Here is a 25,058-nt window from a genome sequence, read left to right as displayed (position 1 = left end):
TATTCACACAGTTAAATAAAGACCTGAGTATTTTGGGTTGCACTGAGCTCTATTAAAGTGTCTCTGCTGACCTGCTGGTTGTGTGGCGAAGGTCTAAGCTCCTTCTTGTCATCTCGCACCGGAAACAGAGACTTAAGCAGTTTGGGCATCTGAGGAACCAGCGCCTTAACTGAAAGATAAGAGGCAGCAAGTCCTGAACGACCTGGGGGAGGGGATGAGGAGGTGAGAGAAGAGGAGACAGAGAAGGAGGTAGAGGAGAGGAAAGAAGCAAGGTAAAGAGAAGCAGGTGTGGAAGGTAGAGGAGGTGTGAAAGATTAAGACAGAAAGTTGAAAGCACGTCCAGGAAATGGCAAAACCCCAACACAGTGATAGACTGGCAGAAGAAGACATCAGCTGGCCGTAAGACACACAGACACATCCTAATCACAGGACTGTCAAACATAAATTACTATGAAAATCATTAATTCTGTTCATTTCATGAACCGAATTAATCTAAAGCACAGCACAGTAACATGAAATCTGACATGGGCGAGAAGTCACTATGACAGAAAAAATACAGAATGATCAGACTCCACCAATAGATTACACTGGAAAGCTTTTGTAATGAATTTGAGGAGATGAGAGGAGGTCACATTGCGTTAGCCAAAGGAGGTTACAGAAATGGTGACACCAAAAGGAGCAGGAAGAAGAGAAAGATTACACATTACATTTTGCTAGGAAGGAAGGAAGTGGAGACCCAGCAGATAGATACTAATGTAAACAGTGAGACTTGAGATTGTGTAGTAAACCATCGTATTTTGGCAACATCAAACAGAAAGAGAGGAGTCTCATGATTAAGCTCAAAGTATTATTGAGATCAGCACACAGTGGAAATGGATGAGCCCAACTGGGAAGAGGAAGAGAGGAGCATGAAGAGACGCAAGAATTGGGAGTGTAGCAGAAATGTCTTAAAGAATGTATGGCAGAGAAGAGAGTAGAGGAGAGGTAGAGGTAGAGGGGGTGCAGGGGGGTTTACCTTGCTCTGGTTCCTGGTTCTGTGGGGATGTCATCCCGAAGGGAGAAGAGGATGAAGAAGGGGAGGTGGAGTAGGTGGAAGGGGAAGAGGCGGGCCGGGGGAGGGTGCGGTGAAACTGAGATGGCATGAAGATATCCTGCTGACTCTCCCATCGACCCTGAGAAACAGAAAAACAACAGGATTGGTTTAGAAATAATGACATTTGTAATCAGAGCTACCAAATGTCAATGCTACATATATGAGAGGATCTATACATGACATCTGGGTTAGTCAAATTTTCATATTTGCTACTTTAAACACTAAGTGGCAGTTTAGGTCATCAGACTAATAATTACCACCTGATCCTCAATTAATTGCAAAATATCTGAACTTATCATTTTGAACGACTGCTGTTGAGAACAATCAACATGTAGAGACAAGAAGCAAAAAGTGTGTTACCTTATCATCCAGGCAGCTTGTGGACAGGTCTTGTCTACTTCCAGACAGCTGAGGATGGATGGACATACAGAGAGAGTGAGTATATTGAGATAAATCATATCATATTGCAATACATTACAGTGTCTTGTAGTGCAGTATAATAGCATTGTATTTGTGTTTTACCCTGTGGACAGAAGGAGAACTTATGCTCCGTCTGTTGCTCTTCCCTCTGCCTGTCAGCTGCTCCTTCACTGCCACCTCCTAAAACCCACACAGCTTATTATCAACATTTTTAAAAGAACAAAACAGATAGTACAAGTACAAAGTGCAAAAAAATAAAATAAAACTAAATCACAATTCTAATAATATATTAATATTTTGACAAGTCATGTGTCTTCTAGGATGCTGTGTGTTAAAACTTGACATATTCTGTGTGACTTCATGCCTACCTATTGACTAATGGACCTAATTACTATCTATTTAAGACACTGTCTGTATCTCTACTAGTTTCTCCACCTACCTGTCTGAGTCTATCCAGAGTCAGGATGTTCTCCAGACTGAGGACACTGCGGAGGTATTTTTCAATTGCAGCCTCGTCATCACCTGACTGGCTGTTGTGTGCGCTGGCAGCGAGGTTGGCAAGCATCTCCCTGTCCTCTGAACCAGGGGCATCCTGATGGGACAAATCATCATTTAAACTTCTGTTTAATAATCGACCTGCTCAAAGTTTCTTGGGCAAAGCACTAAACACATGATATTTTTCCCTGGCCTTACCCCAGGGATGTTAGAGACCACTTCGAAAGTGACCCCACAGCCAGGTATGGTGCTGCGGGTGGACATCCTTCTCAGAAAGTTGTGTGCAAAACCCTGGCGGCCTGGATTAACGTTAACGCAGATCCTCTTTCTCAGGACCAGCTGCATGTCGGCAGGGTGGCTGAGCTGAACCACAACTCGAATCGTCAGGTATACCCGCTGCTCCGGCCATACTCCCCCACGACTAAGCTGGGGACACTCGTGTACGGTAGAATCCCATGATGCCTCTGCTTTCACCTGCAGGGTCGACAAACACAAATGGTTAATAAAACGTTTTCCTGAACGGACTACAGGAATTCCTCAGAAACTTAACCCATGCAGATCCATCCTCACCTCTCCATCGTAGTGTTTGACGATTTGTAGGTCAAAGAAGTCGTCTTCATCCTCTCCACTCAGGATGGCGTCCCAACCTCCAGCCTCAGGAACCTCAAACTGGTCTTGAGAGCTGAGGTCATCAGCTGAGAAAACCAATATAGAACACTGTAAATCAGCTTGGGAGCTGAAAAACACGAGTAATATGTATTATTTAGTTAAGAAGAAACATACGTTTGAGGTTCAGGAAGAGGACAGGAATATGAGTCTCCATGCCTGGCAGAGGAACCCTGTGAACAAACACTGTGATCAACATACTTATACATATACAAGGAGCCTATAGCTGAGTGGTTACAGTGCGTGCCATATAACCCCAATGCCCCTGGTTTCATTTCCAGCATGTCATACTGCCCCTCTGCCATTTTGAGACTAACCTCTATCAAATAAAAGCAAAAATGCCTGCCTAACAAATCTTGGGGGAAAAAAAACATATATACTTGTCTATATATATTAAATAAATGAAATCCAAGACACACACAAATTCTGCCATGTGTCATACCATTCAGCAGGTGCTCCAGGAATGCCGCAGCCAGCAGAGGGCACCATAACAGCGTTTCTTTCCTCTGTCAGAGTCAAACGCCACTCCAGCAGCTGGGCCTCCCTCTCCACATCATCCTCTGTTTTTTCTGTACACACAACAAGGCTCAAACATTTAACACTTCCTAAACCAAACACCATAAAACATGTAACTAGCTTCATACTGCAGACAAGCTGTAGACCATATCAACCCTAAAAGAAGGCAGACTTTTGAACGTATAAGCATGTTTTATCAACGTTTTGTTTGACTGTGTGTGTGTGTTCGGGTGATACCTGCTTTGCTGACCAGGCTCTGCAGGTGCTGGTCGAGGTATTCTTGTCTCTTTGTGAGAGCAGCTAACCACTGTCGCCGTAAACGTTCGAGGTCTCTTTCCTATTCAACAAAGCAGTCACTTAATAATCTTTAGCTTTAGTTCACCTGCAAGTGACTTTAAGACTAATAGACTTACTTAAAGAGGCAAACAGAGTGTTAACAGAGCTGTAATAAAGTGATTCACCTGATAACTGTCCATCTCATCTCCTTCCTGGTTTGATGTGGTGTTTCTAATCTCCACACAACCCACTGACACTGCAAGCACTATTTCTGCAATAAGAGGCATGGTGCCTGAGTCCTGAACTGAACGCACATCCACCTGGAGTCGCCTCGATTGACCCTGGAGATGAAGAGGGAAAGTTTAGAAAATATTTAGAAGTTGGCTTATTAGCTGAAGTTTTCTGGTTGCACCTGCTATGACCAGGTTGGCTGGTGTTGTGTTAAGGCTTTTCCCTACCTGCCGAAGCTGGAAGACTCCTCCAGTCCGCACATCTCTGCCAGGAACCACTTCCACTGGGACAAAGTCTCCATTCTCGTTTATCTCAAGGATTTGAATCCACAGCTCTAGGCGACGCGTTACCTCACTCCACCTACAAAGACAAATATTATAAGCAGATCTGAGCAACACTAGTACAATGTTTTTTAGTCAGTTACTACAAAGCTAGTCTTGCAAGCAAGACGAAGACTCGGAGGAGACTGCGTGTGCCTACCTGTCTCTTAGTGTGCGTGTCTTGGCCTGAATGATGCTAAGGTCCCACAGGGCAGGGTTTCTCCCTGCATCAGCCTGTCTGTGTCCATACACCTCAATGGCAACTGCCCCTTCAGTCAGGTATTCGATGAAATCCTCTGTTACTGACACTGCCACCTCCTACAAAAGAAAAGACAGATCAGTCTTATACCACCACTTTTTTTTATAAATAATTGCTTTCCAACTCTCTATGTGTCAATTAACCACAATAGCAATTAAACCCAAACTGAGCTCTCCCTCTCAGGCTTCACCTTGCAGCTGTCAAACACCACCATGCAGTGTGGGTCCTTAGTGCTGGGTGACGAGGACGATGGGTCCACTTCGGGAGCCACGATGAAGGGCTCAGGCTGGTCCCAGAATGAATACTGACAGAAGACGAAGTTGGACAGGAATTGGGGAAGACCAGTTGCCTGCAGAATCTTAATCTGGAGATGATACACAGGCCAAAAGTCAACAACATCTCTCTTTTGTTTCAACAAAAACTGAACATCACAATCTCCATGTACGTAGAATTAATCACAGGACTGTTGTGTGAGACACCATTAAGTTTAGGTGGGTGTCCCTAATGAACTGGGAATTGAGTGTATAATGAAAATCAAAGTCAACTAAACACACTTGGAGCTCCTTGATCTATAAAACAAAGCTCCTGGAATGATTTTAACCTACTGACTTAATCAGTTCTGCATAACGAAGATAATCTACTTCTCGCTGATGATATGTCTGTCTTACCATGCAGACCAGTTTGCGATCCTGGACTTCAGTGTCTTGGTTGTTGTCAGGTTCATCTCCTCCAGCCATGTTGTCCTCTAATGCCCCTCCAACCCTCACCACCTCCACATGAAGACGCCCTGCCACCTGACCACGGGAGAGGAGAGGGGGAAACATATATGTCTGTGACTGTAGGTTTGTCTACTCCAAAGCTACTCATCCACCACTGGAGTTCTATTGTGAACATACAGCTAAAATGTCCTTTCCTACAACTTTCCTTGTATTTTGCTATCATACTTCAGCAATCTGTAAATATGTGTATCATCTGAATATCGTGATGTTTGACTCTGACGTCCATGACAAACGAGGAATCAAAAGACTACTGATCTCAACACAACAGAAACTACATTGAAGAAAAAAAATTATAATAGATTAGAGACTCGTATGAAAGCTCTGATTCCTTACTGATTCATCTGTTAAGGATTCTTCTTTAGGATAAAGAGATGGAGATTCACAAAAGAGACGTATAAATTAAATTCATAACCAGCAAGTCTGTGACTACCTACCTCTCCCTTCTGGTTGATGATGGGAACAGCGTACTGCAGCTTGACGTCATAGAACAGACAGGAAAGGAAGACATTTGCAACGCCAATCAGACTGTGGTTTTCCTGCTCGTCAAAGAACGGATCTGCTCGTCGGAAATATGAGCGCATCACCTGGACAAGGATAAAAGGAGAACATAGAATACAATGCAGGGAAATTTACTGTATTAGTACTTGTTTCTGTGTACACCTGCTTAGTGACAATGCTGTCCTTGTGACCTGGCAGGGTTATTGAAAGACTTCACTGGAAATCTGACAAGCTAACTCACAGGGTTGTCATGATGATGGAGGTTGTAGTCCTGCCACTCTTGGTACAGCTCTCTCATGTCAACCAGACGATTCTCCATCTTCTCTAGACTCCAGATCTGCTTCCCTCGACACCGCCGTCGAACCTGAATCGCTGGTTCACTGAGCACTGCATCCCTCTACACCACACACACACACACACACACACACACACACACACACACAAGTGTATTTAAATAATTTGTTGTGTTTAAAACAGAGGACAAGAAATTTGTTCATGTGTGTCTACATGTTTGTGTATGAGACCTTGCGATTTGCGTTGAGGTTGTCTGATGGGATCTGCAGAGTGACTCTGTACTCTGTGTGTCGCTCCAGTTCATCAGAGATGAAACAGGCTTCTTGCACCAAGAGGTTTGCCCTCACAATCTGCTCCCTCAACCGCCGCAAACTCCTAACCAACACCGCCTCCCTGAAGGAGGAGAGAAGGTGGCAGAAAAGAAGGGGAGACAGAGGTGAAGAGGAGGGAATGCAGGGGGGAGGTGTTCAGCTAGCATTCATAATCCACATGGACATGAAATAGATTTTTTTTATGTCTTTATTCAGTGTGCAGCAATATTTCTGTCTCTCTAACACGCACCCACACCCACACCCTCACCTGTCCTCATTCCACTGCCTCAATCTGCTCTGAGCACTAGTTGACTGGCTCATTCCTCCAATACTGAGTCTCTCCAGGCTGCGGTAGTGAGACTGCTGTCCCGGACCTTGCTGGCCCGATGCAGGCCCTCCGGAGGGACTGGTGGACAGACGGTCCGGGTTCAGCTTCTTGCGGAGCTGCTGGAGTTCCTGCTCGTACATTTGTCTCTGTCGCTCCAGAGCGGAGCGCTTCTCCTCTTCATGCTGCCTCTCCAGAGACTGCAGCACTGCTTGCATGGGGTCTGACAGGACAGAATATAGAGTCAGAAAACACAGGGGACTGAACTATTGTTCACTGCAGCATATAGATATATATAGCATCCTTACCATTGTTGCCCAGAGCCTTCATCATGACCTCTGTCTGGGCAAACTCATAGGAGAAGCTGACCTCACTGGACACTTCACTGGCTGTGTCACCATCTGCATCCAGCTGCTCACTGCTGCCACTGTTCTTCATCACGCCACCCTCACCATCCTCTTCCTCAGCTCCCCGAGAGCGCCGCTTAGGCAGGTTGATCCTGCAGGTAGGATTGGTGAATTGTCAGCCATCAGGTAATATGATCTATATCCCACACAGAACTGGTACACAACACATCAATGGGATATAATACCAAATCTGGATTTCATATGAGGAAGTGGGTGTAATTAAGGCGTGTGCAACTGGTGTAAGATGACAAAAGTAGTTATAAAAATATTGAGTAATATTTTATCATATAAAAACAGATGAAAAGCATTAAAATATTTAAAAATGTAAACAACATTTAGAGTGCATAAAATCACCTGAAGAAGTGGTTGTTTCCCCAGAAGATGCGGTCGCCATGGTGAAGCTGCAGAGCACTGGTCACTGGAGATCCATTAACACATGTCCTGTAACACAATAAAGACAGCAATTCCATTACTGTTAAAACAAATGTAACGACATCTTCAGTGGTAAAGAACTCTTAACCCTCTCTCTTGCTTTTCCCATCCACACAGCAGCCTGTTCTCATCTCTCAGCCTGGACTTTGAGTCTGTGATGTTGGTGTTCCTTACCGAGCATTGCGGTAGGGGGTGAGGATGACTGCACTATCTGCAGTGATGTCGATGACACAGTGCTCTGCCTGGATACCCATCCCGCACAGCTGGATGTCCTGAGAGTCTGCAGAGCCCACCTTTGTGTGTTCCTGAGACACAACATTCAAGAAATGGCTGTATGTTATCAGAAAAAAATCAGACAATAAAAATAAATGTGACAAAGTCATGTCTACTGGAGAAAAGCCTCTACACAAGCTGGTAAAGTATCCATTTTGGCTAGAAATAGAATCAAAGATTGTCTTGATATGATTTTATCAGAGGGCTGTACCATAAAGCAAGCTGGACAGAGCCAGGCTTTCTTTGCCTTAGCTGGCTCACATAGAGATAATGGGCACCACAACAGTGGTTATCCACTGTCTTTGTTGTTACAGGCTTTCTTCCTCAGGCTCTCTGTGTGTGCCCATAAAACCAGTCAAATGATGCGTTCGATGCGTCATTTCCAAAATTTCCAAAATGGATTAATCACATGTTGCCTACTTCCACCTCCAAAGAATATTAAAAACTAGTATTAAAGTAAAAAGCAACACTGCTGCTTCAATTAAAGCCAGAGAGGTATGCTGGCAAATAATTGAAAATATTTTTATTGAATGCATATTTTTATTGATTGAATGTTATCTGTATTAATACCAATAGACTAATCAATTTTCTTATCACTGTTCTATTAGCTGTGATATACCAGCAGTGTGAAACAGACTTGAGCAAATCAGGAGCAGCATAAAAACACAATTCAAAGTGATAACATTATAATGTGGTTTGAGGGAACTATACTGCATTTCATATGCGAGTAAAGGTCATACTCATTAGTGTAGTATAAAAGGCTTATTTTTATAGCCAGAGTGGGGAAATGGCCAGGCAACACTACAGACATACTGAGTATTCCAATGGGAGCAAGAAAAACCTTACAAATAAAACCACTGATAAGCCATGACAGCCCAATTTAGATTAATTTCCTGTGTCACATGGGTTTCACCACTGCCCTGCCCTTTGGGAGAACAGCTGCAGTCCTGAGTCTTTTCATTCCTGTGGGTAAAGTCAAAGTGAGTATCGATTATGACAAATTATTTTATAGACCATAGTCACCCAAATAAATATTGGTCCCAGTTTTCGCAAGCCACATAACCTCTGAAAATTTTGACACTAAAATGGCATTTTTCATAAAAGCAAATCAGGAGAAAATTAACTTTTTTCAAGACATGCCTGTCTAAGCAACCCAGTCTCTTGAGATCTGGCAGCACAAAATCCCTTCTCTCTGTGGTGCTGAACCGTTGGTTGGGTTTCATTCTCACTGCAGTGCTGCTAGTGGCGCTTTCCAACCAAATAAACAGATAGCAAAATAGCCTTAGATGTGGAGCCATTTATCAAAAGTTAAAACGTAAATAAAACTTGTGTTTCTTTGCTTATTAATATTGTTACGGTTATTATTTAACTGTTTTTGGTGGGGGAAAAGAGAATGTCCTTAGATCAATGTGACCTTGTATTGGCTTGATATCAGATATTGAGCAAGCAGATAAAAACGAGCAGCAAAATAAGGAGCAAACATTACATTCGTAATGTGTATACAGTGTTGTATTGTTTTAAATCTGCTTTTCATCTATCCATGCAATGATTACAACACTTCCAAATGAGGTGTGGGGATAAGCGGGAGAGACTACGCCCTCTCAGGAGACCAGTGGTATGTACCATTTCATACCATTGGTGTAGCTTGTAATGTTTTATTTTTTGTTATAGAGTATCTTTGATACGGATCAATAGGTTTGCTTACAGATTCCCTCAGCTGAGAATCTGTATCTCTTGTAGATAACACTGTCAGGAAAAGCCTACATGTGTATTTGGCATCTCTCCCTCTGAATAGAAATGTCTTTTCACTCAGAAACACTGAACTCTGACTAGTCCAGACCAGGTAAGATGTGCATCTTTAGTTACCATGGCATTCTAGCCAGGGACAGCCACCTTTGCGACATTGATAATTCTGGCTATAGGCTCAAAATACCTCACTAACCCACTAGGTCTGCTCTGTGGTGCGCCCCTCTGTTCTGATCGAGCCGTTCAAACAACAACTTGATTGTTTTTTCTTGAAAGCAGTTTTGTGCTTTCAAATTTGGTATAGTTGGTGCAATTCCCATCTTGAGGCTTCCCACATCACAAAAACACTTTTTTCCACAAGCACTTACTATCAGTCAGATAAGTTATGAAAAAAAAAACTTTAGTTTACATAATCCAAATACTGTGCATGTATAAAGATTTGTTTTGAGATTGAATTCATGTTATGTTTAAAGTGCAGATGGATTGGAAAATGTGCCCAACAGATAAAGAACCAATTTAAAGGGATAATATCAGTAATAGTGTTTGGTATTCTGTATAAATAGGGAGGCACAAAGTACTGCATTATGAAGAATGTGCATGTGAGTGTACCTTCAGATAGTACACCAGCAGTTCATTGAGAGCAGGATCGGCGTTAAGGTTGACAAGAAAACTCTTATCATCTCCAACTTTAATCCCTGAAGACTGAAGAGAAATACCCAGACTCTCTAACTGCTTCTGACGCTCCTACAAACACATAGACACAAAGATCATTTTCAGACAGTGTAGAAAATCAAACCAGGAGTGACAATGTACATTAGCTCAATACGTTTGGTTTAATAACCATATGTTCTGTGTGTCTTACCTGTGCAATCTCCTCAGTTTTACGAAGCTTCTCCTCCCAGGTGATCGTCATCTCTTGAATCAACTTTTCTGACTCTTCCAGACGGTCTTTCAGCTCTGGAGCCTTTAAAGACTGGAGGAAAAACAGCAGATGAGAGTATAGGCAAGCAGAGATATCTATTTATATCTATATATCTATAGCTGATTTCTGAGATTCCTAAGATATCTCACCTCTGCCTGAGTCAGTTGTTCTCTTAGTTTCTCTACTTCCTCTCGGAGTTCCCTGATAATGCGAGCATTGGGATCTTCGTTCACGACAGCATGGTTAACAATGTTCTTTGCTCGGTCTGCATAGCGCAGTGTCGATAGCGTCTCCTCATAGTTGTCTGCTGCTGGACTCACAGTTGCAACCATCGCTGTGCGACTGTTGCCACCCAGACAGTCCTGGAGAAAAGCAAATACGCAAGATGCAGAGAACACGGACACAGAGAAATTTTAAGAAAATACAGAAAAGGCACTGGATAGTCAAACGAGGGAGATGTATTTTCCACTGTTTCTGATAAACATCTTCATGGTGTATGTACCTTCAGTAGCCATGTCAGAACAGAGTCTCTGTAAGGAACAAACTTGTTTTTGTTCTTGGCTGTTCCCTGTTCAGCTAGCGCCGAGATCACCAGGCCCAGGGTGGTGAGAGACCTGACAAACACACAAAAACACTGCAGTCAAGTGCTTTCCATTTCATTTCATGTATCTGTTCAGAGGTTAGTTTCACTATGTCCCTGTTCCTTTAGTGTCTCTCACTATTTGTGTGTTGGGATTACTAACATTATACAATGACTATGGTGAAAGCTAAGTTGCCGCAGCAGGGCATTACTATAAACCAGCAACACACATTGTATGTTTTCTTTCACATTTCAGTCTAAAGAGTGAAACGACAAAACTCTGTGGTTAGAAAAAAATGTCTTGCGAAAGAACGTAACACTGCCAGAGAGAAAACATCTGTAAGACAATTTGGGGTTTAGACTCGAAAAAACAGCCTGATGGAACACCCAATCATGGGGTTTGTGTGTGTGTGTGTTCAGTGTGTCTATGTTGAACTGCTTTTGCATACTTGTTGATGTTGCTTCCCTCCTTGAGTCGTTCCCCTGCTGCTCCAGTCTTTGCTGCTCGCTCACTCCCGGCCAAATCTACCAGACTCAATCGACTCACCTTCTCCCCGCTTGTCTACAGAGAAAGAGAGGCGGAAAGAATGAAAGAAAGTTTGATTATCATCTCATTCTCTACAGTATATTCAGCTGGCAACTTGTAATTTCTTTATCTAAACATCAACGGTTCCCATACTGTTCACTAGCAAAACTTCCTAGGTTTTGTGGATAAATGTTTCTGTTAACATTTCTATCCAAACTAGACAGCTTTCAGTTTGCTTTGGTGGCAAACTGCACCAAAGGTGAACTTTGCACAGACTATGTTTATTCTATCACTGGCCATAACTGACAGTATTTGACATTAGGTAATATTGTCAACAATGAATTACATCATCAAACTCCAGAATGACTCTAAATGACATATGGCATATATGTTTTTAACAGCAATAATGGCAGTCTTAAATGCCACTTAAATGCAGCATCATACAGTTTCAGTGGGCATGGGCTGATTTTAATTTGTGACAACTGTAAATTCAATAAGCTTTTATCCTCCCTCTTTGAACTGTATGTTCACAAGCTTCTCAGATTCAGGATGTTCAACCATATGGTGATAAGCACTGCAATGTCCAGCCTGGTCTAAGACATACAAATGTCTTGGAGCTGCAGTCTAGGACATTAATGTAGCTCTGGGTGTGCTGACATTACTGAAAGCACTACTACCATACATCCACATGAGGTCTAACAGGACTTTGATGGCTCAATAATCACAGAGGAGGCACTACATCAAGGCAATCCCTGCTGGGTTTTCAGGAGCTTTCGACTGAGAATTACTCTGAATGGCCAGCATGACAGCAGTAGACAATCGAGAAATAAACAACAAGGTGTTTGGCTTTATCAGAAAGCTCCGCCGTCAATTTGATCTCGTTTGGCTGGATGCTCTTGTCCACTCTTGCTCAGAAGACCTTCTCTATGCTTTCTCTGATTGCTCTGATTCTACTGATCAGGCGCTGCCAAAATGTTCAGTTAGTGTTTAGTTTCTCATCTTTCAGTCCCTTGTTGACAGGCTCCATCGGTTTCTTCTCATGGGCTGCTGAAGATTTGGATATCACATTGTAATCTACACTGGGACAGATCCACTCCTGGCTGAGCGTGACAGGTCAGTGGCTGACAAGGCTGAATGTAACACCTGATCTTCATCTGCTGCACAGCAAAAGCAGCAGCTCAAAATCAGCAGATGCAGTCCTCTGTCTGGGTCAACAGTGGACCGATTCAACCACAGCACTATCGCAGGCTCAGAAGCATTTAGCCAAAGGCTAATACACCAACATGTACCTTGCGTGTAAGACACAAGTGAAGTATAAACCTTTGCATAGTCAGTACAGACAGCTGCACTTCTTAAATTTAATATATACATTTATTCCATCAGACTCTTGACTGAAAGTCTTTGGTGAAACATGTCTGGTGTCTGCTAGAAGTCTTTACAGTAATAAAGCTCTGAATGGAAAGAGTTTTCCCATTAACGTCACAGAAACAATGAGGTGCCTGACACTGCCCAGATCCTGTGATATTGTCCTCCTTGTTGAGGAAACAGGTTTACTCCTACACACTCATAGCTCCATGAATCAGTCTCCTGCTATCTTCTTTAGTGGTATGAACTTTGTAATAATGAAAACTTTCAACTGACTGATAAACACACCTCTTTAACAAATGCCTCTCGTAAACCTCTTCCAAAAGAGTGTTTTTTCCACATTTTTACAGAACTTTGCCTAAAAATAATCTACTGCCGCTCCTCACAGCTGTCGTCCTGCATTTCATATGAATGCTTCTGTTTTCAGATACTTAAGTGATCATCATAAGAACACCGCAACCTCTGAAAATCCACCTAAATCCACGTGATGCTGAGAAATAAAGCACATAAAAATTTGTTTACTAAACTTAGTCATGAGTGCTGGACAAAAGACTGTAAGAGACATATACACTTTTGCATACAGAAACCTGTAACATGGTGGTGGAGCTCTGTGTGATGGAGAGGAGAGTACAGGGTATGTGTTCCTGATAAATGAGTGTGTGAGTATTGTGAGAACAAAGAATAAAATTTGATCGTAAGAAAAAAACTTATCACACATCTCACACCACATTAAAATTCCAGGCAAACTTAAAACCTGTAAAGATCCAGACTCAGAACTAACTGATAAAGATCAATTTCAACTGCACTGATACAGATCAGCCTCAGCCCAGCACTGCTTCCGATCCCCAGAGTACAGCAAATTATTAAACAACCAAGAGTTTTATATCTGGGACACTGAGCACATAAACTCCAAAAATAGACTACAACTTCTTTTTTTTAATAGGGCCAGAATCTGTAAATAGCTACGACAGAGCCAGATAGAGGAGGGGCAAAGCTGGTGACTGTGAACACCAGTAAATACAGCAGGAAGCTAAAACTTAGAGTAATTCAATAATTACAGCTCCTTATGGCAATGAACAATGACTAGAACGTACAGTGCCAGGTCCTGTTACCTGTTGGTGTTAGACTTGGAAATAAATACCAGTATACCAACTCTACTTTGCTTTGTTTATCAATGTGCATGTGTATGTCTCTGCATTTTTATCAACAGTGTACAGTATGCAGACACTCTTTGGTTCTATTCAATTTTTAGCATCTAGCCGGATGATGAAACAGTGAAAAGGAGGAAATACCAGCCACTGTGGCATTTTCCTTTCTTAACAAGGGATTCTGTAACCAGGAGAGATGATACCTAGGTCAGTAACCAGATCAGTAGGCATGACATTCAGCTTGTCTGACTACTTGGCAGTGGCTTTAAGGTACCAGCACAGAACAAGTGTGAGAGCATCAACATGCTGCTCCATATGGTAAATAATCTAGTAGATGTCATCATGTGAAAAAAGAAAAAACAATCTCTTTTTGAACTCTGAACAACACTAAACCAATTCACCAAAGCTTAGCTAGAGTTAGCAAAACACAGAACAAAATAGCAAACAACTGAGGTGGTGGCAAATGGGGCCAAAGTGCAACCTGATTGAACTTTGAGTGTTTCATTTACAAGTCTGTGCAGGGCATGCTGCTGAAAGGAAATCCTGTGATGAGCGTCAGCATGACTCATCCAGCACTGGCTGATTTCACTACCAGTCACAGGTGGCTTTTTTTAATCGTGTCCCTTCATAACTGATCCTGACACTGGCTGAGCCATTAGGGGGCACAGATGAGCTCCAATGCTATGATCACTAAAACAGAAGACGGTCTGCATATAATTAACAAGTAGCTGAACACTAAATCCAGTTACTTGAATGAGGTAATCAAATGTGGAGTCATTTTAAGGATGTAACCAATTATCATTTTCATTATCGATTCATCTAATAATGATTTTATGGGTTAATTAATTAATCTTTTGGCCCATAATAAGTCAGAAGATAATGAGAAATGCACATCACAGGTTCTCCTAAATCCTACTTTGTGTGAAGCTGGAACCAGAGAACGTGTCATAGTTTTGCTTGATGAATAATCTAAACAATTAACTGTAGTTTATTTTTCTGACCATCAATGTATTAGTATATATATATATATATATATATATATATATATATATATGGTTTTCATATGCACTCCATGCATGTAATTAGCAAACAGTCTGGGGCTTCAATATACATTAGTTGTTACTGCTTTTAATGGCCTTGAAACCCTGGTTAGCAGCCTGAAGATCAACTGTTGTTTGAAAGCACTGGAGGTATTTTTGTATACTGTGCACAGTGCTGCTTGTTGTTTTCCTTTGTCTTCTTCTGCACTTTAAACACAAGTCCAACATCCCTGACAACTGCTGAATAGAACAAAGCAACAAAATGTGGAACACAAAAACAGGCATTATACTAAATACTGAACATCCAGCACTATGTGAATAAGATATAGAACTAATTCACAGAAGCTTAAAGGGATAGTGCACCCAAAAATGAAAATTCAGTCCTCACATCCCTTGCGGAGATCGGCGGGGGAGCAGCCAGCACACCTAATGGCAGACGGCACCCCAGACTAACGTCCAAGAACACAAAATTGAATCCACAAAGTATCTCCATACTGTTCATCCATAGTGATCCAAGTGTGCTGCAGCCCCAACATAAAAAGCTGTTTTGAAAAACGTCATATGAACTCTGTTTTTAGCCTCACTGTAGCCTTTAGCTCTGACTGCCTCACTGTGCTCGGCTCTCGCACTTGCGCGCGACCAGCGAAAGCATGAGCTTAGCTCACCCGTGTTTACATCACGTGACACGTGCATCGCACGGGGAGACAACAGTAACCACAGTAGCTAAAAGATAATTTGCACTACGGTCTTTTAGCAAAGGACAGCCCAACATGTCTGAAGACTTTGAAATTGAGGAGGAACAGCACTTCTTTGTTGAGCTGTATTTGTTTGAGCCCGAGTATACGGACAGAACTCAGGCTACTGGACGAAGCAGCCACTGCAGTTCATGAGCCTCAACCTGCCGCAGAATACTGGAGTCAAGCACTGGAAACCTGGTGGTGTAGTTGTTTCAAATGCAAAGCACTGCCAACGGATGAGAAAGTCTTTGCTGCTCAGACTGGGAATTGGCGATGCCTGCACTTGAGAATCTGGACATTAGTACTGACGAGACTGCTGCTCTTCAGAGACCGTGCATCACCGATCACCCTGAGCGCGCACACGTGAGCGCGGAGCACAGTGAAGCAGTCAGAGCTACAGGCTACAGTGAGGCTAAAAACAGAGCTCATATGACGTTTTTCGAAGCAACTTTTTATGTCGGGGCTGCAGCACACTGGGATCACTACGGATGAGCAGTATGGAAATACTTTGTGGATTCAATTTTGTGTTCTTGGACGTTTGTCTGGGGCGCCGTATGCCATTAGGTGTGCTGGCCACTCCCCCCGCCGATCTCCGCAAGGGATGTGAGGACTCTAAAACTTCACCAGGGCCTCCGTCGGCATATGGGTGAGTAGATAATGGCTGAATTTTCATTTTTGGGTGCACTATCCCTTTAAATTGCACTAAATCAGCTCACATCTGGTTTAGTCAGACTTGTAGTGGTCAGAGAGGAGTTTCTTGTGAGAATGTTAACTCATTTTAAATTTTCAGTCCGTCAGTCGGTTGTTTTTTTATATTTAGAATGAAGAGACAATAAAATAACACACCTAAGACAATAAAGAGCTGACTGGTCCAGTTACAGGGTGTGTAAGCTAAGTGATTCACTCACTGACTACACAGTCTACACCTTAGCCGTTTGCTTGATGAACCTACTGACTGACTGACCAACTTAGTGACTGACTCTGGGTGTGCTTTGAAAACAGAGCAGGCTGTATCAGCTGACAAACTCAAAGTCATGCCTGTGAATTATTAACAGGATTCGCTGGTGGCAAGTTGGTCTGGAAATAAGAGCAAGATGCAGCAGAGCCTAAGAGGGTCGTCAGGATGGAGAATTAGTCATTGAGGTCTTGTCTTGGAGTGCCTGGTCAGACAGCTGAGCTGACATCATCCAATTTTGTAACTACCTTTTAACCCACTGGCTGCAGGGGATGACTGACAGACACTAGAGAAGTGTATGCTATTACACAGAGCAGACAAGAATGTCTGGATTCTATTAACAAAGGGATTCACTACTAGTACATCATAAGCCTATAAGATAAAAAGAAATTGGCAGTACTATAACAGAAAAACAATACCACATCCAAAATGAATTCACCAATTATTAGAATTCGTAAATGACCACAAGAAGTAGCAGATGGATTCTGGGAGAACAGAATGTGGGGAGGAAGGCATTTAATGTCTGATGATGTGAAAACTAGGGTGAACTTGAAATGCACCAGGGATGAATGGGACACACTGAAAAAGGATTGACTTCTTCAGATAACTGTAATACCAAACAACTTCTGTCCTAAAAAAGTATGTCAGTATGCCAGTGGCAGCTGAGGTCAGGCCCAGCGTCCAGCAGCCACTCTGGCCCCACACCATTCCACAGAGTGGGCACCATGGCCTGAACAAACGCTGGTCAGCTGTCAGCAGGCCCCACCCTACTGACCATCCCAGCCCAGAGAAGTAAGCACACTCATTATCTGGTGGACTTCATCAATGATGAATGATTGACAAATTCAATATAAGGCACCACAGGTCCAGATCCATCTAAATCCAGTTCAAACAGTATCACTTCAACACCTGCTATAAACGCCAATTATCTATATTTCTACTGAGACATACATTGAGCCCACGGCATCTCAGAAATTAATTTCTGCTCTTATCTGTTATTTAAAGTTTCCATTAAAAGTGATAAAAAACTATGCCCAGCCTGTGTGTGCGCGTCACATCTTACCCCAGACTGCAAGTCTTTCAGTGTGTGTGTGAGGATGATGTTGAAGACGGCGTGTGATCGACTGCTCTCCTCATTCATGTTGGTAGCAGCGACAGTCCGAGACTTATTCCCCTCTGACATCAAAGACTCAATGTCCTGTCAGAACAACAGAAAACAAACAATAAATAAATGAAAAATAATAATTAATGTTTTCCCATTTTGCTTCTCCCTGCATAATAACCTTTTACAACTGTGAACTGTTATACAGTACACTTAGTGAGGTTCTATACATGTTTATATATTTAGTGACTGCTTCAATTGGTGAAGAGCTTGAGTCTCCTGGAAAGCCCACAATGAACTATAAAATGTAATTAATTCTGACATTTTTTAAACTAGCCTCTCTTCGGTGTGATGGATGAGACTACTAAGCAGATTGGTGCTGAGAAAGAATGCAAATAAAATGCTCTGCTCATGTGTCGGCATAACACTGACACACTGGTCAGAGTGGCTGCCATCCGACGTAGCAGCCACAATGCAACAAAGCAGCAGACGTCAGTAAATCAGTGTGACATAAAAGCATTGTTAAAACAATTTGAAATAAGTATTTTTACCTTGTAGCTGGCCACAGCTAGTCGAGACAGGCCATCTACGTAGGGACCCAGAACTTTATGTTCCCTCACCCTCAGAGTTTGTCTACCCCTGGACAGAAAATAAAAACAGGTTTAAACACACACAAACACATCCACTCTTGGTAAATTACTATTCATCTGATTATAAGCAGGAGTGGCGGTATATGCTCAGCTGGTTCTGGCCACCACTACAACTTTCCACACTTCATAGAGACTTTGTTCGCACTTGGCTCTCTGACCCTGATTCAAACTTGCTCCAGGCCTGACAACTTCATCATTCTCAGCTCCACAGCAAAGCCCATATGGCTGTCAGATGGTCTGCTTCTCTTTGGCCCATTTTACTGAGGTTAAAGGTCACACAGTGACTGAAGGTCAGAGGTTATGCTGTCTGGGGCAGCAGACGCAGGCCTGTGCTCCTGATTTACTGCTGACCTGCTGGACATGAAGTGGACTCCATCAGTGACTGCAGGGCAGGGGAGTGATCTTTTCATTCACTGACCACAGCAGCTGGTGGTACCATAATCCATCAGCAACTTTCTCTGGTTCTACCAACTTACATATATACCGGTATATTTCATATATAGAGCCAAAACAACCTGCAGGTAGAAAGAAAATTATCCCTCCTTTCATCACAAGGTCAGAAGATTAGGTTTCTGGCATACCCTTTGGGGTCGAGCAGATCTCGGACCTTCTCGTTGTAGATCTCCATGTAGGACACCTCAACAGTGAAGCTCTCCTCCTCCCGTTCGTGACTCTGGGTTCGATCAAACAAAGCACTGCAGAGCCGAGGAATCAGACCTGGCTGGTCCCCTGAACCCATCATGGTGTACGACTTCCCCGAACCTGGTAACAACACACATAGACAATGGAACAGGTAATTAAAACAGCCTCATATACGCTAAGTGGCCACTACTTTAGGTACAAATGTGCAATCTAATGCAACTCAATACAATAGCTATGCCATAAATTCCACCACTCAACATTTAAAATGCTCAGTTTTGCTTGATATTGTGCAAAAATATGTAAATTCAGTGACATGTTAATTACTAGAGTTATAGTTAAAGGTGTTATTGGACTGAACTGGATTATATTAATCAAATTTTCCGTCAACATTGGTCTGATTTATCAGCTCTAACAACTTTTTGTTAAAAGATTTGTAGTGTTTAGATTATGTGTAGTCTGAGAGAAGAGATACATCTTTTTAGACAGTGACTACACTGGACATGTTCCAGCCCTGTTTTGTCAGTCATCAGTCCGATGGAAGAGAAACACTTGCATTTTAACAAGTGCAGATAGATTCCTCATACGCAACATTGCTTAGGTGTGTTTGGGTTTTAGCAATGATTGTGTAGATCTGTCATGCTTCCACTGGTTGAAAACTTCTTTTAATGCTTTGGTATTTTGTTTATTCTGGAGAGAAGAGAGGCTGTCCAACGTTCCTGCCACAACCCATCCACAATGACTCTCCTCTTTTAATCATTATACAGACAGCTTCAGGGCACTATGCTAACCGGAGCAAAGAGAAATTGTTCATATTGTGTCATGTAGTTATCTCTTAGGCTCTGTTAATTAATTTATTCATATCATAATGACTACAGGACAGTGCCTTGTCTTGTGATAAATTACCAGTTTGTCCATAGGCAAAGATACAGGCATTGTAGCCCTGGAAGGCATTGTGGAGAAGACTTTCCCCAAGGCACTGGAAGACCACCTCCTGACCTGGAGACAGACACACACACACACACACAAGGAATTTTATTCTGTATCATTGTGAATATTTACTCTTCCCAAACTGAGCTGTCAGTTAATGAACTCACCGGCAAATTTCTCCTTATCTGTCTCATCCATGGACCAGAAACAGTAATCATAGGCAAAGACCTGGGAGGTGAAAACAGTAACAGTATGAGAGACATGAACAACAGAAACCTATAGCAGATAATAATGCCACAATGTTAACATTTAATAACAAATTTTGCCTTTTAATTCCAGCGCATTTTTTGGGAATATATACTAAACTGGGTCAACTAGGAAATATGATGTAGATATTATACATCTAATCAGTTTGATTCAATTAACTTTCAATTGAGGAACAGAGTTCGATACAAATGACTGCAACACTGTATTTTATGTTTCACGTGGTTTATGTGGCACCGTGGGACATTTTTCAGATGATGGAAAAAATATAAATGCTACACAGCCAAAAATATGTTAAAAAGTTACCTAGCAACAAGTATTCCTTGAGAGTTTAAAGTTTATGAGTTAAACAAAACATTTCTGGCAGAATTTGTTGTACAAACCATTACTTTGTGTCACTGCCTGTGCAGTGCAGTTGCTCCCAGTTCACAAACTGAGACGGAGAAATACAGCCACTTCTTTGTGTAACACAGATGATTCACAACCCTGGAATTAGCTCAGTGTTAAAAATGTCTGTGCATGTTTGTGTGTGTGTGCCGTTACCTTGGACTGGTTCCTGATGATGTTGGGAGGGTCAAGGTCCACAGAAGCATGTGGAGAGATAGAAAGATGACATTTAGTGAACATGTTACAGAGGATGCAGTATGTTAAGCAATTCAGAACAGGCTGTAGTGACGTCGCTTCAGGTTTCATCTGTTCCAAATTGAAAATGGAAATTATTTATCTTGTTATCTATGAATATTTTTAAATAATTATCATGTGTCACTCTAACTAGAAAAGTAAGGGAGAGAAACAAAGACACAGGTGAACAGAGATGGATAGAAAGACAAAGGCAGAGAGAGAGCCACTGGCCTCAGGCTCAGTTACTTTAGCACACATTTGATTCACAATCAGCCTTGTGCGTGAGTAGCTTGTTTACATCTTGTTTGTTTGTTTGTCACGTGTCAAACCATTTACTCAGGGGATTTGGTCTGTGGATGTCAAGGGTAGACACTGCATTCATCCCTGAGGGCTTGGGGAGACATAAAAATTCTCTGGGACTGGGTGAACTGTTGTGGGAATGGCTGTGTGTGGGCATATGTGTGTGTGTGGCACTGAGTGGTGGAGGGGGTTGGCACTGAGACTGGCAGAGGGTTGAGGTAGAGTGTGGTGGAATCAGATGGTGGCGTCGAGGGGTTACTGGGTCGAGGTCATGCTCAGAAATGAACAGGGACAAGAGGGAAAAATGCCTCTGAAAGTAAAAAACAAATTTGACATTTAAAAAGAGAAGGGGAATGGCCCCGATATCTGCATGATCTTTTACAGAAAAAACTGAGGGAATACATGTGCAAGCAGGCATCTACAGTACACACATGAACCCACACACAAACATATCAGAATTCTGAGTGTTTAGCCAACAGTCATGTCCTTTAAAACTGATCTCCTCAGCACACAGACAATCCCTCCATCTTGCTAGCTCTACATATGAGGAATGTCAGAGCATCCAGATGAGGCAAATTGATTTTAAGAGGTATATTATAAAATGAAAAAGCAATTAAAACAATAAAACACTGACAGAAAGATACAGTTACGCAAAGATAAACCTTAAACATTTTATGCAAAACACAGAAAAATATGCTACATTTAAATTACAAGAGCACTCGATTTTTAACAAACAGTAATAGTACCAGATATGTTCTTAGACAGATTTCAGCACTGTTTATGTCCAGATATGCTTATGACTGGCCTATAATTACACTTACTCACCCTGTTAATATACTAACTGGGAGTACAGCAATTTTTCACTACAGTTTTCAGCACATGGACCCACTAACTGTACTCCTTTCATGGAGTGCGGAATTATAATTGTGCCTAAAATTAAGTTGGTAGGCAATAAATCACAATATTTTCATAGCTCTCAAAGCATTAAGGGCACAGTTGTCTGGGCATTTCAGCATTTTTATGTCATTAGATTCAATATTTGCTTTGATCTGTAGTTGAGAAACGCAACGGCACAGATCTTGATATTACAAATTATGCTGATCACATTTAAACAACTCAGTTCCTGTGTGGTGCACTGAAAGAGCACAGGTTGGGGACCCTGCATACCACTAATGCATTGGAGCTGTCCTGAATATCAGTTGGGCATCAAAGCTTCCGGGAGAAATATCTATTGCTTCAGACAAAGGACAAAGGACTCGTCTCATCTCTGTTCTTGTTTTATTAGATCTTAGTGCGGCGTTTGACACAATTGACCATCAAATTCTACTGCAGAGACTGGATCGCTTAATTGGCCTAAAAGGTTCAGCACTAAGCTGGTTTAAATCTTATTTATCTGATCGTTTTCAATTTGTTGACGTTCGTAATGAATCATCCTTACGTACCAAAGTTTGTTTTGGAGTTCTGCAAGGTTCTGTGCTCGGACCAATCCTATTTACTCTATATATGCTTCCTTTAGGTAACATCATTAGAAATCACTCTATAAATTTCCATTGTTATGCGGATGATACACAGTTGTATTTATCGATGAAGCCAGAAGAAAGTAATCAATTAACTAAACTCCATAACTGCCTTAAAGACATAAAAAATTGGATGAGCACCAATTTCCTGATGTTAAATTCAGACAAAACTGAAGTTATTGTTCTTGGCCCCAAACAACTCAGAGACTCTTTATCTGATGACATAGTTTCTCTAGATGGCATTGCTCTGGCCTCTACCACTACCGTAAGAAACCTCGGAGTAATATTTGATCAAGATTTGTCTTTTAATTCTCATTTAAAGCAAACCTCACGGACTGCATTTTTTCATCTGCGTAATATTGCGAAAATTAGGCCTATCCTGACCCGAAAAGATGCAGAAAAATTGGTCCACGCTTTTGTTACCTCAAGGCTGGATTACTGTAACTCTCTATTATCAGGTAGCTCTAGTAAGTCCTTAAAAACTCTCCAGCTAATTCAGAATGCAGCAGCACGTGTACTAACAGGAACTAAGAAACGAGATCATATTTCTCCTGTTTTAGCTTCTCTGCACTGGCTCCCTGTAAAATCCAGAATTGAATTTAAAATCCTACTGTTAACTTATAAAGCTCTAAATGGTCAAGCTCCGTCATATCTTAGAGAGCTCATAGTGCCATATTATCCCACCAGAACACTGCGCTCTGAGAACGCAGGGTTACTCGTGGTCCCTAAAGTCTCCAAAAGCAGATCAGGAGCCAGAGCCTTCAGCTATCAGGCTCCTCTCCTGTGGAATCATCTTCCTGTTACAGTCCGGGAGGCAGACACCGTCTCCACATTTAAGACTAGACTTAAGACTTTCCTCTTTGATAAAGCTTATAGTTAGGGCTGGCTCAGGCTTTCCTTGTACCAGCCCCTAGTTAGGCTGACTTAGGCCTAGTCTGCCGGAGGACCCCCTATAATACACCGGGCTCCCTTTCTCTCTCTTTCTCTCTCTCTCTCTCTCTCATCCTATTACTGCATCTTGCTAACTCGGCCATTCTGGATGTCACTAACTCGGCTTCTTCTCCGGAGCCTTTGTGCTCCACTGTCTCTCAGATTAACTCATACCGCAGCGGTGCCTGGACAGTGTGACGTGTGTGGTTGTGCTGCTGCCGTGGTCCTGCCAGATGCCTCCTGCTGCTGCTGCCATCATTAGTCATTAGTCATATTTCTACTGTTATTATACACATATGACTATTATCACACAAGTATACTGTCAGATATTAATACATACTTTCAACATATTGTACCACAGTAGCCAGAACTATAACTATAATATTATTACTTTCATTAATGTTGTTGTAAGCTACTGTCATTACCTGCATCTCTCTCTCTCTCTCTCTCTCTCTCTCTCTCTCTCTGTCTCATTGTGTCATATGGATTACTGTTAATTTATTATGCTGATCTGTTCTGTACGACATCTATTGCACGTCTGTCCGTCCTGGAAGAGGGATCCCTCCTCAGTTGCTCTTCCTGAGGTTTCTACCATTTTTTTTCCCCATTAAAGGGGTTTTTTTTTTTGGGGAGTTTTTCCTTATCCGCTGTGAGGGTCTTAAGGACAGAGGAATGTCGTATGCTGTAAAGCCCTGTGAGGCAAATTGTGATTTGTGATATTGGGCTTTATAAATAAAATTGATTGATTGATTGATTGATTGAAAAGACGAGTACATGAGTCTGACTTCTTGAAACATGAGTTTTCAGTCGATGCACCTAAAATAATGTGAAAATTAGTGTCTTTGTTAGTGTGCAGCTTGCATTAACTTTGGCCATCATAGCTAGAAAAAAGTACTATGAAGATGGCTAAGCTGTTACTCACAGTTTTCAAGTGATTTGCCAGGCTCATTATAGATTACTGATACATGCCAGCTTCCTTTAGCATATCTGGCACGCTTAGAAACTATTCCAGACGCCTGACTTTTTTAAGATTTTGCTAGCATATCATGTGTGACTGAAGTTAGATGATAGTGAGTCAGAGACACAAAATCAAAATGAACCATTCCAATGCCTTTTAAGACATTGATTACCATGGCAACGATTAAAGCTTTGAAGCATGGAAGCATTCAAGTCAGCCCTACAATTCATTTCAACACCCAAACTACCTGTCGTTCAGCAGTTGTCACATATTCTGCTGCCAAGCTCTGCAACAACCTGATTCAAACCACAGCATCTGCTTTGCCTCCTAGACATGTAAGATGGGCTGCATGTGTTAAATGAGGACAATAAATAGGGTGATATCAGCTTAATTCAGCAAGACAAAGAAGAATGCTGGTCAGTTATCTCTATTTTGACACATCAATATTTAAAGTTAACACCCTTATGATTTTGATGATTATCATAACATATTCCATGGACTATATCTTAAGGGAGCAACACTTAAATCTGAGC

At 41.9% G+C, this 25,058-nt stretch overlaps 1 protein-coding gene across 7 annotated transcripts in view; it reads right to left on the bottom strand.

The window, feature by feature from the left end:
- kif13ba (kinesin family member 13Ba) overlaps nucleotides 1-25,058 on the bottom strand; it is a 53,302-nt gene that overhangs the window by 10,307 nt on the left and 17,937 nt on the right. For 4 of the 7 annotated variants that reach the window (XM_033625766.2, XM_033625775.2, XM_078161684.1 and 1 more), the window contains exons 4-36: nucleotides 20,743-20,755; nucleotides 20,103-20,163; nucleotides 19,912-20,004; nucleotides 18,948-19,128; nucleotides 18,268-18,355; nucleotides 17,678-17,812; nucleotides 11,293-11,405; nucleotides 10,766-10,877; nucleotides 10,413-10,625; nucleotides 10,204-10,314; nucleotides 9,951-10,085; nucleotides 7,497-7,627; nucleotides 7,245-7,331; nucleotides 6,792-6,982; nucleotides 6,427-6,706; nucleotides 6,078-6,240; nucleotides 5,795-5,950; nucleotides 5,490-5,639; nucleotides 4,945-5,070; nucleotides 4,467-4,640; nucleotides 4,178-4,335; nucleotides 3,925-4,057; nucleotides 3,652-3,807; nucleotides 3,428-3,527; nucleotides 3,117-3,243; nucleotides 2,792-2,847; nucleotides 2,579-2,703; nucleotides 2,207-2,482; nucleotides 1,953-2,105; nucleotides 1,616-1,693; nucleotides 1,454-1,501; nucleotides 1,016-1,172; nucleotides 72-202 (exon numbers count right to left, since the gene is read on the bottom strand). In XM_033625766.2, the coding sequence (XP_033481657.2) occupies nucleotides 72-202; nucleotides 1,016-1,172; nucleotides 1,454-1,501; nucleotides 1,616-1,693; nucleotides 1,953-2,105; nucleotides 2,207-2,482; nucleotides 2,579-2,703; nucleotides 2,792-2,847; nucleotides 3,117-3,243; nucleotides 3,428-3,527; nucleotides 3,652-3,807; nucleotides 3,925-4,057; nucleotides 4,178-4,335; nucleotides 4,467-4,640; nucleotides 4,945-5,070; nucleotides 5,490-5,639; nucleotides 5,795-5,950; nucleotides 6,078-6,240; nucleotides 6,427-6,706; nucleotides 6,792-6,982; nucleotides 7,245-7,331; nucleotides 7,497-7,627; nucleotides 9,951-10,085; nucleotides 10,204-10,314; nucleotides 10,413-10,625; nucleotides 10,766-10,877; nucleotides 11,293-11,405; nucleotides 17,678-17,812; nucleotides 18,268-18,355; nucleotides 18,948-19,128; nucleotides 19,912-20,004; nucleotides 20,103-20,163; nucleotides 20,743-20,755 (4,411 nt within the window). The remainder of the gene's footprint in view (nucleotides 1-71; nucleotides 203-1,015; nucleotides 1,173-1,453; nucleotides 1,502-1,615; nucleotides 1,694-1,952; nucleotides 2,106-2,206; nucleotides 2,483-2,578; nucleotides 2,704-2,791; nucleotides 2,848-3,116; nucleotides 3,244-3,427; nucleotides 3,528-3,651; nucleotides 3,808-3,924; nucleotides 4,058-4,177; nucleotides 4,336-4,466; nucleotides 4,641-4,944; nucleotides 5,071-5,489; nucleotides 5,640-5,794; nucleotides 5,951-6,077; nucleotides 6,241-6,426; nucleotides 6,707-6,791; nucleotides 6,983-7,244; nucleotides 7,332-7,496; nucleotides 7,628-9,950; nucleotides 10,086-10,203; nucleotides 10,315-10,412; nucleotides 10,626-10,765; nucleotides 10,878-11,292; nucleotides 11,406-17,677; nucleotides 17,813-18,267; nucleotides 18,356-18,947; nucleotides 19,129-19,911; nucleotides 20,005-20,102; nucleotides 20,164-20,742; nucleotides 20,756-25,058) is intronic. The other 3 variants (XM_078161685.1, XM_078161686.1, XM_078161696.1) reach the window with 1 other exon arrangement.

The sequence above is a fragment of the Epinephelus lanceolatus genome, chromosome 2 (assembly GCF_041903045.1).
Source record: "Epinephelus lanceolatus isolate andai-2023 chromosome 2, ASM4190304v1, whole genome shotgun sequence".
NCBI classification, from domain to species: domain Eukaryota; kingdom Metazoa; phylum Chordata; class Actinopteri; order Perciformes; family Serranidae; genus Epinephelus; species Epinephelus lanceolatus.
The sequence above is the reverse complement of the archived record's forward strand: the minus strand, read 5'-3'. Positions and strand labels throughout refer to the sequence as shown.